This window comes from Asparagus officinalis, chromosome 8 (assembly GCF_001876935.1).
Source record: "Asparagus officinalis chromosome 8, Aspof.V1, whole genome shotgun sequence".
In the NCBI taxonomy this organism is placed as follows: domain Eukaryota; kingdom Viridiplantae; phylum Streptophyta; class Magnoliopsida; order Asparagales; family Asparagaceae; genus Asparagus; species Asparagus officinalis.
Window position 1 is genome coordinate 7,155,218 of NC_033801.1, and position 19,118 is coordinate 7,174,335.

At 32.1% G+C, this 19,118-nt stretch overlaps 2 protein-coding genes across 3 annotated transcripts in view; both read left to right on the plus strand.

Annotated features, from left to right (window-relative positions):
* LOC109823017 (E3 ubiquitin-protein ligase XBAT33-like) overlaps positions 1-1,788 on the plus strand; it is a 3,830-nt gene extending 2,042 nt beyond the window's left edge. Inside the window, exons 6-10 of the mRNA XM_020389335.1 lie at positions 42-100; positions 199-245; positions 368-511; positions 970-1,061; positions 1,368-1,788. Coding sequence (XP_020244924.1) covers positions 42-100; positions 199-245; positions 368-511; positions 970-1,061; positions 1,368-1,606 — 581 coding nt within the window. The 3' untranslated portion in view covers positions 1,607-1,788. The remainder of the gene's footprint in view (positions 1-41; positions 101-198; positions 246-367; positions 512-969; positions 1,062-1,367) is intronic.
* Positions 6,629-18,604, plus strand: LOC109820319 (E3 ubiquitin-protein ligase At1g12760-like). Of its 2 annotated transcripts, none has more exons than XM_020386443.1 (5): positions 6,629-6,880; positions 7,992-8,111; positions 8,206-8,338; positions 17,348-17,515; positions 18,151-18,604. In XM_020386443.1, exons 1-5 carry the CDS (start codon positions 6,672-6,674, stop codon positions 18,322-18,324), a joined length of 804 nt encoding a protein of 267 aa, XP_020242032.1. In that variant the 5' UTR covers positions 6,629-6,671; the 3' UTR covers positions 18,325-18,604. The 2 variants fall into 2 exon arrangements, with proteins under 2 accessions (XP_020242032.1, XP_020242033.1); XM_020386444.1 differs by having other exon boundaries at positions 17,351-17,515.

A 19,118-nucleotide genomic window follows, 5' to 3' on the forward strand; every position in this document is an offset into this window, starting at 1 on the left:
ATCCTTTAGAGCATTTTGTGACTTTGATGTTATTTTGGCAGGAGCTGGAAGCACCCCTTTGCATTTCGCTGCGTGTGGAGGGGACCTTAAATGTTGTCAGGCAAAGTACCTTGCAATCTTTATTGTTAATAGTTATAACTTCGATTGTTGGTCATGCTTTGTAGTGCCTGCTAAATTTTATATGTTGTTTTGTGGCAGGTTCTTCTTGCGAGAGGTGCTTGTAGATCTGCACTGAATTTCAATGGGTAAAATCTAAGAAACTTTATGGACTTCTTTTTAGTATTTAAGCAGGCCATATTTAAGTAGGTGGTATAGAGTTGTTCCAAATCTCTTATAAATACATTTTTGTTTTGATTTAAACTTGTAGGTGGCATCCTGTTGATGTTGCTAAAGTATGGAGGCACCACTTCCTAGATCCGTTGTTATCTCCTTATTCTGACTTGAAAATAGCAAAATTCCCTCCATCAAGTTATCTATCATTGCCTCTGCGGAGTATTCTGAATTTAGCAAGGTAAAAAGATGATCAAAAACTTGTCTACATGCAGTGCCTCAATTTGTTCTCAAATATATCTTTTACCTTAACGATGCCTGTTATATACTTTCTTTGTCAAGATAGTTTTGGAGATTTGAGGCATTGTTAAGAAAAGCGAATTTGTTTTGCTTTTCAAACCGAAGGCATATGTTGGATGAAAAACCTGTGCTTTCAAAACTCAAACAGGACCACATCTTTTGTTTTCCTTTTTCCCTCTTTTTTTACTAGTTAAGCACAAATACAGCTTGCTTAATACAACTCTTGAGTAGCTAAAGGTGTTACCTTGTGTGACACCCTTTTCAATACATTTGGCTTTTTTGCTGAAACTTACTGAACTGAAGCAAAAGCTTTAGGATGTAGCCATTTAGCGTACAGTTATTATTTAACTATCTGTTAGCTAATTTTATTGGTGTAACCGTCATAAAAAATATCTGCAGGGAGTGTCGATTTCGATCGTTAACTGCCTCCTCTGATGAAAATGATCTTTGTGCTGTTTGCCTCGAAAATGCCTGCTCTGTTGCTGCTCAAGGTTTGTAGGCTCTCATGTACTCTTTTATTATGATCTTATTTTTATGTACATGCATGTAGAATTCGCTGCTCTTTTCTTCTATATATAAATATCTTTTTACCATCGATTATACTCAAATACCGGAATCCTTGTGATCCTATTCCTTGATAAGGTGATGTCTGTCAAATGTAACATTCTTATCTTTCTGGAAAAAAAAATGTTACGAGGATAAATGCGCTTTAGTCTAATATCGTTCTTTCTTCATATACTTGTAAGCAAATTGGAAGGTATTCAAAATTTGAAAATGGATTGTTTCAATGTTCACAGGTTGTGAGCATGAACTCTGTGTAAAATGTGCACTCTACCTTTGCTCGACGGGCAACGTAACATCAGAAGTAGCAGGACCACCGGGTTCAATTCCATGTCCTCTCTGTAGAAATGGAATAGTCTCCTTTATTAAAATAGATCACACTCAAATACCGGAGATTGAGCTTCCTGAGTACAAATGCCTACATGCTCCTCAGAGATCTCAGTTCAGTCAGAATTGTATGCTAGCAGTTTCTTAGGAATCCCTTTGACAGAATTAAATCAAACAGTATACAGTTTCTTTTTGGTTGTGTACGTAGATGATTCGTTTATAAGTAACACAGAAGGTTCGTAGGTAGGGTGTTATAGTTTATAAATAACAATTTGTTGATAACTTTAGAAACGTTTTGTGAGTATAGAATTCATACAGGTTTCATTTGAAGGACTATGTACAGAGAAGATGACTTTGTTTCAGTTGAGATTTTTGCTTGTGAATTTTGTTGTCCAGTTTCTTCTCCATTGCCTACGCATCAGTTGCTGGATGAAACAGCAGAGCAGATTTTATTGCAATTCTCTGTCAGCTAAACCAACCTTTTTTCTCTTTAAGCTTCATTTTGTGAAAATCCAACTAAATGTTCTGCTGCTAACTCCTGCATCAAATTACAAAATTTGAAACTTCATGTAATGTTCAGACGCAAGATAATATTGATGTGATGAGCTTGCTTCAAAGTGATACAGAAATCATAAGCTAATGCTAAGAGAAGGAAAACAAAAGATTAAATTTAGAAAAGGGCATAATTAAATAGCCAGCTATGAATATTTACCACAGATCAAGAGAAAATCTGTTTAAAGAATAAATTTTGTGCTAAATATTCTAAAATTTAATCACAAGTATTATTGGTTGAAAAACAATTCATTTGTATATGTCAATTCTGAAATTCCAAGTATCTTAACAAACTATTGAGCAAACTTTTTTTTTAGAACAATTATATCCAAAATGTTAATGACAAGAGGCCTTCCTGTTCGTTCAGTTCTCTTTCCGTTTTCTTCCTTTACAAATTACAACTCATCCTTGTTTCAATATCATCCTCTTTTACATGGTACTAGTTTTTACACACGTGCAATGCACGTGATTTAATACCATGAGTATTTTTGGCAGTTTGTGCTCATTTTTTTCTTTAAACTCTTACATCCTGATTATTTTTTTATGTTTGTTTAAATGGGATACACCCAATTTAAATTTTCATGTTGATATTTGAATTGACAAAAAACAAATATAATTTAAAAATAATTTGAATTTTCATATTATTTTTGACCGATATGAAACTAAGCTTTATTTGAGAAAGTATAGCATTACAAAGTGAAAAATATTAAAATAGTGTTATACAAGGAAGGTGAATATTTAAAACTAATATGGCAAAATGATTGATTTAAAGTATGTTAAAACGATGCAAAAGAGAATATGAAGTTTATTCCTAATCATTGATAGATTTCATAAAAAAATATAAATTAAAGATTAATACTAACTCTAGTATACTTTTATATGATAAAAACATCCACATAAGAATATAAAAGTACTGAAAAAAAATTCATGAAACTCTCTTCTAAAGATTCCTAATTTCATTCAAAATAATTAAACTATTCTATAAAATATTCATAAAATATTGTTTTTATTTCTTCTATTTTATTTTTTATTGAGTTAAGATCAATCATTCTTCAGGTTTATCATTTATCATTTCTCGAATAATTCTAGAGTATTGTCTTCATCATCTATATCAATTGTGACATCAGGCTAATTTTATATTTTTATGCTATTATCTTTTCTAGGCTCGTTAATTTTTTATCATCTCATTTAACTTTACAAAGAAGTCAAATGTACTTATGATGTTCAACACAAACTGCTCAAAATATAGACTTTGATTTTTTTTCTATTTCAATGAGAATAAATATTAATTTCATATATATAAAATTCTTTGTGTTCCTAATTTATTACTTAAATAAATTAGAAGCTATCTCTTTATTTTCCTCTAAAATGAATTCTTCTGATGTGCATCCAATAAGAATTTCTGTTATTTCAATAATATTACCTTTGCTCTATCCTTATCATTTTTCATAAAGATCTAAAATAAATACCTGCATTATTCATTACTAATTTCTCTTAGATTATAATATTAATATTTAATTTGAAGAACACAGTATGGAATTTATGAATACTTACTAATTTTTCTTATGTCTTCCATGGAGATTTTTTCTTTGATTAGGATAAAGTTATTAAATTATTTTTTAATGTAACTCATTCAGTGCTTCATTAATAGATATGTCTTATGTTAATGCCAATTCAAGTGATTCATTGACGTTTTCTGAATTTTAGATTTATTTCCATCACTTTCCCATTTGCAATGGAAATAACTCAATTCTTTTAAAGTTATCTCTAAATATTCTAATAGTTTCTCCATATGTAATTCCTTGTATTCTTTTACCCTATAAATATTATTAACGTCAAAGATTAAAGTTTCTAAATTAAAATCAATTAATGCTAAGGTATAATATTATAGTGTTTTATCATTTCTATGGATTTAAACATCTATCAATTAATGTTACGAATATATTTTAGCTACCCCAACTTATTACTAAAATTATATGAAATTATTTTAATTTATATGGTGCCGATAGTTTTTAATCTATAATATTTTTAAAAATTTTATCCATTAACCGGATGTTTTTAATCAATTCTTATTGTTTTTGTTTACCAGTATCAACTTAGACTATTCTTAGATGCTGAAAATGGATAGTAAATCCCTAAATTAGAAATTTTAATATATATATATATGAAAAATACCAAACAATTACACTTTTCTTTGCCAAGTTTTAAAATTTTAGCCCATTTTTGTGGTTTTGAACTTTGAGGGTGTGATTTATAATTTTTAAAATTTTGAAAGAGTTTTTTAAAAAAATTTACTTTTAAGTTTGGTAGTTGTAAATTCTATGTTTCATGTGTTGGTGGTAATTTTTTAAATGTTAGTATATTTCTTGTAACTCTAAAATTTTGAGGGTGTCTTTTGCAATTATTAAAACTATAGATTAATTTTGAAAAATATTAAATTTTAGCGGTCTACCAATCGACGAATTTGATGTGTGCTAGTTAAAAATTTTGAAAATTTAGAGTTTTTTTTACGATTTTTAAATTTTGAAGGAGTTTTTTTTAAAATTTTTAGGTTAATTTTGGCAAATTTTAATTTTTTAGGTGTCTAAGGGTAATATCTTGAATTCATCTTATTTTATTTACAAATTTTAGAATTTTAGGGTGGCTTTTTATAATTTGAACTTTTGAAGGTGTTTCTATAATTTTTGAGATATTGAGGGTGTTAATTAAAAAATTTAAATTTAAATGTCAAAAATTTTAGGTGTATCATGGTAATCTCTTGAATTCATCTGTGTTGTTTGTAAGTTTTAAAATTTTAGAATTTTAATGTGCTTGTCTGTAATTTAAACTTTTGAGGGTGTTTCTATAATTTTTGAGACATTGAGCTGTTAACTGTAAAATTTAATTTTTTTGCAAACTGGTGTTAATTTTTAATTTCATATTTTTTATTTTAAGTTTTGAGACATTTGGATGAGTTTTATAATTTTGAACTTTTCAGGGTCTTTTCTGCAATTTTAAAACTTTTTATGGTTTTTTGCAATACTTCATGTATTATAATATGCTATCTACTTGTAATTTCTTTATCTTAACAAATTAATATCATTTTTATGTTTTATATATTTTATTAATATTAGTTTTTTTAAATTGTTAAGCTAAACATGGTTCACATAGGATTAGTATAAGATATGATTATGATTAGAATAGATTAAGATATAAATAAAATATTCAAAATAGTGAAGGGTAATATTGACCATTGAAAATTAGAATTTGATTATAGATAAGGTAGTTCAAACTATAAAGGGGTATATTTGTCTAAAAAATATTTTCCGAACCCGTGCTTTTAAAGGGAGTATGATCTTAACAAATTAATATCATTTTTATGTTTTATATATTTTATTAATATTAGTTTTTTTAAATTATTAAGCTAAACATGGTTTACATAGGATGAGGATAAGATATGATTATGATTAGGATAGATTAAGATATAAATAAAATATTCAAAATAGTGAAGGGTAATATTGACCATTGAAAATTAGAATTTGATTATAGATAAGGTAGTTCAAACTATAAAGGGGTATATTTGTCTAAAAAAGATTTTCCGAACTCGTGCTTTTAAAGGGAGTATGATCTTAACAAATTTTAAAGAGAGTATGATTTAAATGGTTTTAAAAAATAAAATTACCACCCTTTTGACGCTTTATCTATAAAAAGAAAATAAAAAACGCATACTCGTCTAAATTATATCATTTTAAACACCTGCCGCTACACTAAAATCCCAAACCACGATGATTTTTTTCAGTATTATAAATTTATATTCTAACAATGAGGACACTTGCATGAAGACAAACCTAGGTACCTACTAAATCAAAAGAGCTTAACTCCAAATAGAATTTAAACTAAAGGACTCAAACCAAAATTAACTAGTTAAGAAATATTCATATTTTTACTTCATATGAATTATTCAAGGATTCTCTAGGATACCATCAATGATCTTGGACGCATTATTACACTAAAACGCTTACTAATACCCTCACTCATTCAAGCAATGAAAAAAACCATTCACCCAATCCTAATGACACCCAAAGCACACCCTATCTATGACATAACATGGCCCACAGTCCATTGATCGCTTGCGTCCCCTAAAAAGCCCCCTAAACTAAATCATCACTCGCTTTGTCCCAAAAATGGCCGAAACAAGCATCAAATAGAAAAAGAAGAAAGAATTCCCCAAATTCTTAGGTTTCCCAAATCCCGATCTAACCCTAAATCGATCTTAGTTTATCAAATCCAGCGCATAAAATTCTCCAATTGATCGATCGATTGTCATGTCAGCGACCCGATCGCTGAAACCGATCGCCGGTTGCGAGCGATGGAATCGCGCGCACCCTTCCCCGCCGCCCGCGACGACCGCGGGCGCCATCCGCGCCGGCGGACGGCGGACCTAAGCCTACCGGGCGGCGCCGATTCCTACGCGAGAGCGGAGCAGCCGGCGGAATGATGAAGGAGCCGTCGAGTGGTGGTGAAGAGAGCAAGCGAGGGGAGGCAGCATGGAGGACGCGGCAGACCGATTTGGGCCTACTCGACGCCGGTGGTGTTCCTTGATATATTGGGAATTTAGGCGTTTGTTGGTGGTGTGGCGGCCGGCGTTTTGGTGGCGAGCGAGGGATGTGAAGGTCCGATGGATGCCGTTGAGGCTTTGGATTGTTGGGTACGCGGTGCAGTGTGGAGCTCATATGGTTTGTGTTTGTATTGAGTATCGGAGGAGGAACCAAAGGAGGACTGAGGGGGGGAGAGGAGGGGAGGGGAGTTCGGGGCCGAGCTCGCCGAGGGATTTGGAGGAAGGAGGAGGGGGATATGATAGTGAGCAGAGTCAAGACGAGGAAGGAACTAGGTATGGTGAAGTCTCGAATTTGGTTAATGATTTATGATTTTGGTAATTTTTGTTATGTGCTGAAGTTATCTTTGTAGTTTGCCATCACAAATTAGAGACATTTGATATGCACAGCATTAAATTTTGGCTAATAGATTAATTTGGCAATTTGCATTTGCAAATATAGTTTCTTTGAACTAGACCACTTTTACTATAGCTTTGCCTGCAACTATCATTTAAACCATTGGTTTGCTAGATGGGGAGGGAAACTAAACAACAAAACACATGGGCGTGTCAGGAAAGAACGTTCACATCCTGAAACAGGCATTACATTGAAAATTCCCTTGAAAAAATTGAAAGACGTCGCTTGGAGAATATAGAGATAGAGCACAGTGCTACTTAGCATAAAGTCTCATCTGAAAGCTTACTTGAAATTATATACAGATTGTCAAGCTCTACATAGCTATCTTATTTACCATTAATACTTCATTGAGACAAAATCTTCTATGTCTGTACAAAATTGTGCATATATATCTCTCAAAATTTCAATATTTGCAATGCTATCCCTCAAATTTTGGTTTTTGCAAAAATACCCCCAAATACTCGCATAGTGGGTCTTTCTACCCCCACCCCCAACTAATCAATGTTGGGTTTTAAGAACCACTATGTCAGACTTTGCAATATTTTCCAACTGCTTTGCAACATTTCCCCAGTTAAGGACTAAGGTTGTCAAGTAAAAGGGGTAGAAAAAAATCAATGTGAGAGAATTGGGAGGCAATTTTGCAAATATGGAAGCTGAGGGATATATATGCAAAATTCTCAACATTTTATATACATATTATATGGATTGGCATAACACAAGGGTACTCTATTGTGTCACTCTCACATTCAAATTAAAAAATTATAAGTAATGGACAACATAACATTCACATTCTTCTAACATATAAAAGAGGAGCAACTATTTGGTTTTGATGCAGAAATTTTAATATGAATAAATCATGGACTTTCGTCCTTTATAGTTTTTTAACACTTATGCAAGTGCTTTTACACTTTCACGCCACCCTTTGCTTAGTACTTTTAAGTGTTATGCTTTTGGGTGCACTTTCTAATATGTTTTCTTATTTCATTGTAGTGTTGCTAAACATCTGGAGTCTGCAAACACAATGTTCTCATTCATATGGTGGATTATTGGATTCTATTGGGTCTCTGCTGGTGGCCCAGCATTGACCCGTGATGCACCTCAACTATACTGGTCTCAAAGAAATCATTTTGAATAAACTTATTTGATTTTTAACCAATTGCATCCCCTTTTCCTTATTGTTATCTTATTCTTTTTTTCTTTTCAGGCTATGCATAGTTTTCCTGGCATTTGATGTCTTCTTTGTTGTTTTCTGTGTGGCCCTGGCATGCGTCATTGGTATTGCTGTTTGTTGCTGTCTGCCATGTATCATAGCAATTCTTTACGCTGTAGCAGACCAGGTAATTCATCCTTATGTTAGTAAGTTACGAGAATCTCCTCACAGGAGTGACTGACTACATGATCTATAGGAATATGTTACAACTTCTTTTAACCTCGTTTCATGATTAGAATGTCATTGCATGATAAGATACCTATTGATTAGTTTGTATTCCATGCTTCGATTTTGCGTTTGCACAAGACATAATAATAAAATTTTGATCCCATTAAAATTCGTTAATAACCAAATTAGTACTAAAACTAGGTCCATCTTAAATCGTTGAATTTGATATTTATGGAAGCATGATCTGTTCATTCCGATCTTATGGCGTCGTTGATATAATGATAGTGATATATGCTATAATGCTAGGATTTCTGACACATTTGTCAGAGGCATGTATCCGGGAAGGTGCCAAGTTGTGTGACTTATGATAATGTCACGTGAAATCACTTTTTTTTGTGCTCTTGTTTTTATGCGACTACTTAGCCCATAGTTTTCATGGTTTCTGTAAACTGGCTTTGAGTTTCTGGCACTTGATTGTCTTATTGGAATGTAAACATTGGAACAGGATAGTGACATCTTAATGGTTCGGTGACTTGATTGTTGTTGAATTATCATGCGCTTTCTCCTCTAATTAAAACTATATTTAAACTATTGGAAAATAAATTCCTATTATTTTGTCTTAACACTAGTATGGTCAAAGTAAATTTGTCATATATATATTTCTACTAAACAAGAAAACAAATGTTTATCTCTAATTTTTCAAACATCATTAAAAACTAAACATGTATCTTCCGAGGCTTCTGTTAAATTTCCTCTACAAAATTACTCCTGGAAAGAACATCTAATGAAATATGTTCAGATGGAGACAATATCATGGATTTGATCCAGTGTGTTTTATTTGGCAATTGCTCATAACCGCCCAACCAAAAAGGAAAATGAATTAATTAAGATTTACATGAACAATAATTATTATGGTCAATGAACTCAGAGTTCATTCTATCAACCACTTCTGGACAAAGAAATCTAATAATTCCATAGAATTCATGGTCAATGAACTCAGAGTTCATTATATCAACCACTCCCGGATAAAGAACTCTAATAATTCCATAGAATTCATAGCTAATTATCATGCATAAACCGCTAAAAACAAAATAAACCTTGTGTCCATGCATCAAAAAGACCAGTCAAGCTAAAAGAAGTACAAAAAACAATTGTTTCATCGAGATTAGAGGGAAAAACACCTAATATGCACAACCTTTTTCCTCTACAGAGATAAATAGTTTTATAAAGTTAAGTGTAACCTCATAAACCTCATGCAAGAAGTTCTATTTAAGTATGGGATTTTCAAATTTTTCAATTATCATGGGCTATAACTCTTGATGTTTGTTTATTTCCGTTTTCGTTTTGTTCTAATGGCAATTATACATGCATACTTCAAATTCAGGATTTTTATCGGTTGTAACCCATAGTCTTTGTCAATTTTCGTTTGTTTAACTCAATAACAGTTAAATATGTGTATTTCAAAATTCATAATTTTTATGAGCTAACCCATGATTTTTGTACATTTTTATTCTTTTGACCAAATGCAAATTTAATATGCATACTTCAAAATTTCGTGATTATTATGGAATATTATCTGTGAGTTTTATCCAACCTAATGGCAAATTATTTTGAGGTAAAAATATGGTGAAGAGCCTTATTCACAATATATATTAAAAAAAAATCATCACCATTAAAGACCATTTATAAAACTGGTGAATCACAATCTGGAGAATCACAAAAGCAATTAAGCAAGTGTATTTCTAATTCACAATTTTTATGGGTTATAATCCACGATCTTTGTTCATTTTCGTTCAATTCGACCCAATGTCAATTAATACACGCACCTTCAAAATCCGATATTTTTATGGGTAGTAAACCTATGAATTGTCTATTTTCCACTCTTGATCAAATGACAATTAAGTATGCATAATTCAAAATTTCACAATTTTCATGTATTGTAACCCATTATTTTTGTGTCCATTTTTGTTGGTTCTGACTAAATGACAATTATTTACATGTAGTTCAAAATTCGTGATTTTCGTGGGCTATAAGTCTATAACCCATGGTTTTTGTTCGTTTTCATTCGTTTGATCAAATGAGAATTATGTATGTATACTTTAGAATTCATGATTTTCATGGATTAACCCATCATTTTTGTCTGCTTCGATTTAATGACAACTAAGAGCACGTACTTCAAAATTCACGATTTTGCAAGCTACAACCGATGATTTTTGTTCATTTCCTTTATTTCGACCAATGACAATTAAGTATGAGCACTTAAAAGTTCAAAATTCTTCATTTTCATGAGCTAATCCATAAACTTTGTCCATTTTCGTTCGTTTTAATCCAATTATATGTACTTCAAATTTAGCGATTTTCATGGGTTATAGCCTAAGATTTTTGTTCGTTTTCATTTGTTTCCATCCAATAGCAATTAAGCATACGTACTTGAAAATTTCGCAATTTCCACTTGCTATAAGTCTTTATTATTGTCCATTTTCATCCGTTTCGGCATAATGTTAATTAAGTATAAAATTCCAAAATTTGTGATTTTTATGGGCTACAATTCACGCTTTTTATTCATTTTCGTTTGTTTTCTCATGACAGCAATTATGTATGTGTACTTAAATTCAGGATTTCTATAGGTAGTAATTCATAATCTTTATCAATTTTCGTTTGTTTCGACCCAGTAACGGTTAATTACACATACTTTAAAATTCATGATTTTTATGAGCTATAACTCATGAATTTTATTCATTTTCCTTTTGACCAAATGGAAATTAAGTATGCGCACTTTAAATTTCACGATATCATGGAATATAACCCATAATTTTTGTCCACTTTTGTTCATTTTAGCCTAATGGCAAAATTTTAAGGTAAAAATAAGACAAGAAGCCTTATTCAAAAGTATATTTTAGGGAAGGAGAAAAAAAACTCCACCGTTTAAAGACCCTCTCAAAAACCGGAGAATCACAAACCTCCACTACATATGAGGGTAAGGAGCATACTTAGTCATCACTTAACGCACAACATGAATAGTAGAGGGTTTTAGAATGTATGGTATTTAACAGTAATAAAGTTCGGCAACAACCATTGTTTACATAACATACCTGACATGCTTGAGTCTTTTTAGCTTTGAACAACATAAATCTACTACAAAAGATTATCTCTAAAAACAACCAGTCAAAAGAAACATGGGAATATAGTTAAAGGTGAGTCTCCCTACCCCTTTATCATCACTTTGAACAATAATTTGGTTCTTGATCCCTATTTCTTTAGCAATCTCCTTTAGTAGACCCAATGGTAATTAAGTTCGCGTATTTTAAAATTCATGATTTCATAAGATTTAATCAATGATTTTTGTTCATTTTTATTCATTTAAATCAACTAGCAATATATACTTAAAAATTCTTTATTTCACCCATATTTTTTTCATTTTCACTTCTTTCAATCCAAAGACAATTAATTATGCTACTAGAAATTTAATGAATTTTATTGGCTGTAGCTCACTATGTTTTTCTATTTTCACTTGCTTATGGCAGTTTAAGTACGTGTTCTTCAAAATTCTTGATTTTCATGGGCACCTACGATTTTTTGTACATTTACGTTTGTTTCGACTCAACAACAATTAAGTATGTGCACTTCAAATTCACGGTTTTTATGGGTTAGCCTATGATCTTCCACCATTTTTATTCATTTCGTCACGATTTTTATGGGCTATAATCGAAGATTTTTGTCTATTTTTATTCTTTTGACCAAATAACAATTAAGTATGTGCACTTCAAAGTTTCAAATGGACTACCCATGATTTTTCGTCCATTTCATTTGTTTCAATTAAACACATTTTTAATAACTCACAATGTCTTGAGCTACAGCCGATGATTTTTGTCTGTTTTTGTTAATTTTGACCCAATGGCACTTAAATATACATACCTTAAAATTTATGATTTTTGTGGGCTAACCTACCATTTGTTATGTTTGCTTGTTTTGATCCAATGATAATTAATTATGCGTACTAGAAAATTAACGATTTTCATGGGTTATGTCTCGCATTTTGTATATTTTTTTCATTTATTTCAAATTAATGGCAATTAAGCCTGCATGCTTCAAAATTTGCGATTTTTATTGGCACCCATGATCATCGTTCATTTTTGTTTGTTTCAAACCAGTGTCAATCAAGTATGGAAACTTTCAAATTCATGATTTTCATGATATAACTCATGATTTTTGCTAGTTTTTTTTTCTTTTTGACAGAACATCAATTAATTATGTGTACTTCAATATTTGTTACTTCATGAGCTACAAACCATGAACTTTGTCTTTTTTTTATTTGTTTCGACCTAATGACATAATTACAAGTAGTTCAAAATTCGTGATTTTTATGGGCTATCCATGAATTTTGTCCATTTTGTTTCTTTTGACTAAATGATAACTGTGTGTACTTTAAAAATTCACGATTTTCATGGACTATTATAACCCGTGCTTTTTGTCTATTTTAGTTTTTTTCGACCTAATGGCAATTACGTGCGCGTATGTCAAAATTCACAATTTCACATTTCGTGAGCTACAACTCATGGTTTTTGTTCATTTCCTTTCATTTCGACACAATGGCAATTAAATACACCTTCATTTCGATCTAATGTTAGTTACAGATGCATACGTCAAAATTTCGCGATTTTCACGAGCTAACCTATGATTATTGTTCATTCTCCTTTGTTTCCACCAATGCCAATTACTTAAGGGAACTTCAAATTTTGTGATTTTCATGGGCTATAACCCATAACTTTTGTCTATTTTTGTTAGTTTCGACCCAAAGATAATTTAATATGCAAACTTTAAATTCATGATTTTTATATGTTATAACTTGCAATATTGACCATTTTCGTCGGTCTCAACCAAGTGATAATTAATTATACGTATTTAAAAATTCAATATTTTTATAGTACATAACCTATGATTTTTTTCATTTTTTCAATTAATTAAGTGTGCATAATTTAAAATTTCACGATTTTCTTGGATTATAATATGTGATTTTATCTATTTTTATTAGTTTCGACCCAATGATGAATAATTATGCTTCATTAACTACAAGCCACGATTTTTGTCCATTTTCATTTGTTTCAACTTAATGATAACTAATCACTCGTGGTTCAGATCATCATTTTCATGGGTCATAACCATGTTTATTTCATCTTTATTCTTTTGCCCAAATAGCAATGAAGTATAGTATTGTTTACTTTAAATTTTCACAATTTTCATGCGCTATAACACATGATTTTTGTTTATTTTTATTTGTATCGACAAAATGACAATTAAGTGTGTATTTCAAAATTCATGATTTCATGAACTACAACTCTCAATTTTTGTTTATTTTCTTTCATTTCAACCCAATGACAATTAAGCTGACTTAAAAATTCTCGATTTACATGGGCTAACTGATGATCTTTGTCAATTTTCGTTCATTTCAATCCAATGGTAATTAAATATACGTGCTTCAAAATTAGCGATTTTCATGGGACATGATTATGATTTTTGCACATTTTCTTTTGTTTTGACCCGATTAATTATTGTCCTTCTTTTGTTTTGATTAATGCCAATTAAGTATGTGAACTTTAATTTCACGATTTTCATGGGCTATAACCAATAACTTTTATTCAATTTCGTTAATTTCGTTCCTTTCAACCTAAAGGCTTTTAAGTATTTGTACTTTAAATTTACAATTTTTATGGGTTATAACTCATGGTCTTTGTCCATATTCGTTCATATCATCCCAATGACAATTAAATACGTGAATTTCATGGGCACCTATGATTTTTGTACATTTTCGTTCTTCTGAATAAATAACAAGTATGCATAATTCAAATTTTCATAATTGTCATGGATTATAACCCATAATTTTGTCCATTTTTGTGTATTTTGGGATGTCAATAAAGCATTAAATTTTCATAGGATATAACCCACGATTTTTATTTATTTTCATTCTTTCCGACCTGAAGGTAATTGAGTATGTGTATTGAAATTTACGATTCTTATGGGTTATAACCCACGCTTTTTGTCCATTTGTTCGTTTTGAACCAATGACATTTAATTACGAATATTTGAAATATTCATGATTTTATAAGTTATACCCCATGGTTTTTTTTTATTTTCATTCTTTTAACCAAATGACAATTAAGTATACATGGACTTAAATTTCACGATTTGCTTGAACTATAACCTATAATTTGTCCATTTTTGTTCATTTCGATCCAATGTCAATTAAGTACGTTTATTTCGGATTCATGACTTCATGCTACAGCCCATGATTTCCCCCCTTTTTGGGTTGTTTTGATCCAATGGTAATTAAGTGTGTGCGCTTCAAATTGATAATTACATGGGCTAACCCACGTGATTCAAATTGATGATTACATGGGCTAACCCACAAATTTTTTCATTTTTTTTGTTTTGATTTAACGTCAATTAATTATGCCTATTTGAAAATTCACAATTTCGCAATTTTTATGGGCTATATTTCATGATTGTTCCATTTTCATTCGTTCTAACCCAATGGCAATCATGCATGCCTACTTCAGAATTTCGCGATCTTCATAGACAAGTCCATGATTAGTGTCCATTTTTACTGTTTCGACCGAATGTCAATTAAGTATAAGAACTTTAAATTTTGTTATTTTCATGGGTGGTAACCTATTATATTTGTTCATTTTCGTTCATTTCGGCCCAAAGGCAATTAAGTAAACATGTTTCAAATCCACATTTTTTATAGGCGATAAACCCATAATTTTTATCTATTTTCGTTCATCTCGACCCAATTAACAGATAATCACGTGTACTTCAAAATTCAATATTTTTATAGGTAACATATGAATTTATCCAATTTTCATGCTTTTAACCAATGGCTATTAAGTATGGGCAACTCGAAATTTTACGGTTTTCATAGATTATAACACATGATTTTTATTCATTTTCATTCATTTCAATCTAATGACAATTACATATAGTTCAAAATTTGCTACTTTGTAAGGTACAACCCATCATCTTTAACCATTTTCGTTTGTTTTGACTCAATGACTATTAGTCGCACATAGTTCAAAATTCGTGATTTTTCTGGGCTATAATCCATGATTTTTGTTCATTTTGTTCTTTTGGGCAAATGATAATTAAGTATGCGTACTTCAAAATTTCACGATCTTCATTGCTTACAAATGATTTTTGTCATTTTTTGTCCGTTTCAACCAAATGGTAACTAAGTTCGTGTATTTCAAAATTTACGATTTCATAAGCTACGGTCCACAAATTTTGTTCATTTTTTTTCATTTCGACCTGAGGGAAACCGAGTACGCACCCTTCAAAATTCTTGATTTTCATGGGTTAATCTACGATTTCTGTCCATTTTCATTCTTCTCAATCTCATGACAATGAATTATGCGTATTTGAAAATTAGCAATTTTTCATGGGCGATAACCCATGATATTTGTCCATTTTCTTTTGTTTCGACTTAATGGCAATTAAGCACTCATACTTTAAATTTAAGCGATTTCCGTGGCTATAACCTGTGATTATTGTCCAGTTTGTTACAACCTAATGTGGATTAAGTACGGGAACATCAAATTTCGCCATTTTTATGGGCTATAACTTTTGATTTTTGTTTATTTTCTTTCGTTGACCCAAAGGGTGCTTAAAAAAGTGTCAAGTGCATTGCATTCAATAAAAATTCAAGTTCAATGGATTTTGAATACATTTTAGTAATATTCCTCTGGATCATGTAAGATGATGGAGTTTTCACTTATATTCCCTGCCATGACCAAATATTTTATTAGGCCAGTAGACCCTATGTGTCTGGAGATATTTTGTCCCCAAAATTATCAAACCATCCTGCTGTTTGAATGGGCACCCAAAAGCTGAAATTTATAAAAAAGGAGAACGGAGAGGAAGAACTAACTTAGTTAACCCTTCTTCACGAGAGGTTAAAAATAATTTAATTCCGTTTGAATTTGATAGTTAGGATAAAGGGTTAAGTTTTTTGTGTTAGGCAAATAAAAAAGGATTAAGGAGGTTAGTCATCATAAATATCTTAAAATGAATTCTTTTTTAAAGTTTCATTGCTTATTTTCAGAGGGTGTAACTCTTAATCCTCCTCTTTAGGCGAATTTGATAAACCCGCTAAATGAGGGGTTAACTAAGTTTAACCCTTGTAAAGGATTTGTTAGCCCTTCAACCAAATTAATCCTTTTGGATTGTTAAGGAGGGTTAAACCTCCATAACTTCTCTTAACCCTTCGCCAAACGGGGCTAAGCTTTTCAACTGAACTCTAGATGCAGGTTATTTATGCCTATGTTTTGATATTAACTCTTTAGTAACTTTTATTGTTGATTTTGCTGCTCAGCAGGATTTACTTATTTGAGCAAATTTGCAGCATAAATGTATCTTTTGTAGGATAGATTAGAAAACATTTTTTTTACAATTAATAAGTCTTTTACCGTTACATACTCCGGATTTCATTTGGTCCTATTTGAGCCATTAAGTTACATATATTGTTTGGATTTTCTTTGTAGATGAAATATTAGTTAACACAGACTATCATTTGAAGATACTATTTGTTTACATTAGTCTACAAGTAATTTTGTACTGACTCTTTGTAGTCCGCGAACCATCACATAAAAACAGGTCTAATTCTTTTTCAGATAAACTTAAAGATGGTTGTATTCCTTGATGTTGTCTGGTTTACTTAAAGAAGTTCTAGTCAATTAGTGCTCAAGAGTTATTCATCAAAAGAACTCAATCACATAGTATTAGTCCCTACATGCTAGATCATCCATATCTGTGGTATATAACACAGTTGATTGATTTCCAATCACGTACTTTCTGCAACTGATGATCATGATATTTACAAGAGATCCATGATTAAATAGATAGAACAGGATCCAGAATTCCTTTGTATTTAGACTTGATATGTTTTTGCATTTGCCATTGGCTTTGCTCTCTAAAGCAGGAAGGAGCTTCAGATGAAGACATTCGCCAACTTCCTAAGTACAAGTTCCGGAGAACCGGTGAAGATGAGAAACTTGGTGGTGATGTATCGAGATCATCTGGTGGGATAATGACTGAGTGTGGTAGTGATCCTCCACATGAGCAAGCTCTTCCAGCTGAGGATGCGGTATGTACTTATTGTTGATTCCTCTAATACAAAACCTCCTTTGAGCATTTCAAAACTCTAGCTCCGTTTAGTTTCTAGATCTATTTATGAATGGGCATGAGGTGCAAATGGCAATTCTTCGAGCTTCATTGCTTAACATCGTCGCACTTCCATTCTACCATTCTCTATGATGCAAGGCTGATAGTTATAAATGGTTTTGCTCACCATTAATCTCACATAGAAATATCTCTATGAAACTAACCATTTAGTAATTTCTAAGAGAACAGAAAAAAAAATGTGACACTCAAAATCTTTTTATCCTTCACTTTGGGAAAATATACTATAGAGTACTCTCTAGAGAAAAACATGTAGGATTGAAGGAGATTGCGACAAGTGTCCAACGCGAGCTTAAAAGTCTGTGGTTATAGTGACGTGGCATTCTGATTGCACCAGTACAATATTGATCATTGGGTGGCTACAATATTTTGCTCGCACTGATGTTCACTGCCATAGAGTTGTATGTTGATAGTATTGATTTAGAATTTGTAGTGGAATATGTTTTGCAATCTAAATAGAGGTTCCTCTATAAGATTTTTTTTACCCCAGCATCAAAACGTGATGTTTCTGCTCTAATATTTTGCGGGGGTGGTGTATAGGAATGTTGCATCTGCCTCTCTGCCTACGACGATGGGGTGGAACTTCGGGAGCTCCCCTGTGGGCATCATTTCCACTGTGCCTGCGTCGATAAGTGGCTTTACATCAATGCCACATGTCCTCTATGCAAGTACAATATCATAAAGAGTAGCAATCTCGGAAGGGAGGATGCATAAATTGAGGCAATTCTACTTTCCTCTGAGATGTGTTTGTGATATCTAAAGGTGTATGGCTGCAAGTTACGTTCTTTCGTGCTGTTGTCGATAGCTTTGTTATTGGTTTGAAAACTACATGTTTTACAAAAGCTCTTTGTAGCCTTGTAGCGTACTTGGTTTGAAGATTTGACATAATTTTGAGATTCATAGCCTCACTGTAGATAAGGAGACCTCTGTAATAAATAGTTATGGATTCATTACCCGGTGTGAAGTCACACCAACTGTGCGGTGTTGTGCTTGAGATTGTTGAATATGTGTACAGCAGGTGTTCTTGAAATGAAGGATATTCTGAAAATTAAGAGAAAATCTAGAAGCTGACTACCTCAAGATGAACTTAAACGCAGTCCTCAATAGCCCAGCCTTGCTTGAGGATCGTTGTAGAAATTTGAACCACAAGATGAAACGGTGTTGTATCTTTTGTTTTAAGGGCTTGGCATAGCTGAATCTTCTAGCTTTCAATCAATTGTCTCTAGAAGCTTTGCTTTCAAGCTGTGCTGCTGCGAGTCTCGAGGCCATTCAAATCACCCTTAATCCCTTGATTTATATGCCGGTTCACAGAATTAGGGGAGCTCCCTTGACCCACGCCGGCCAAGGGAGCATAAGACCGATATCGCCCGACTTGCCATCAGAATATATGTGGTGACGTTAGACATCCTTCCATTTGATAGTCTTCCATTTGAGCCGAGGGCGTCCAGAATGTTGGGAGAAATCTGGGCCCAATAGAGCAGGGTCGCAGCGATAATAGAGTGAAAGTA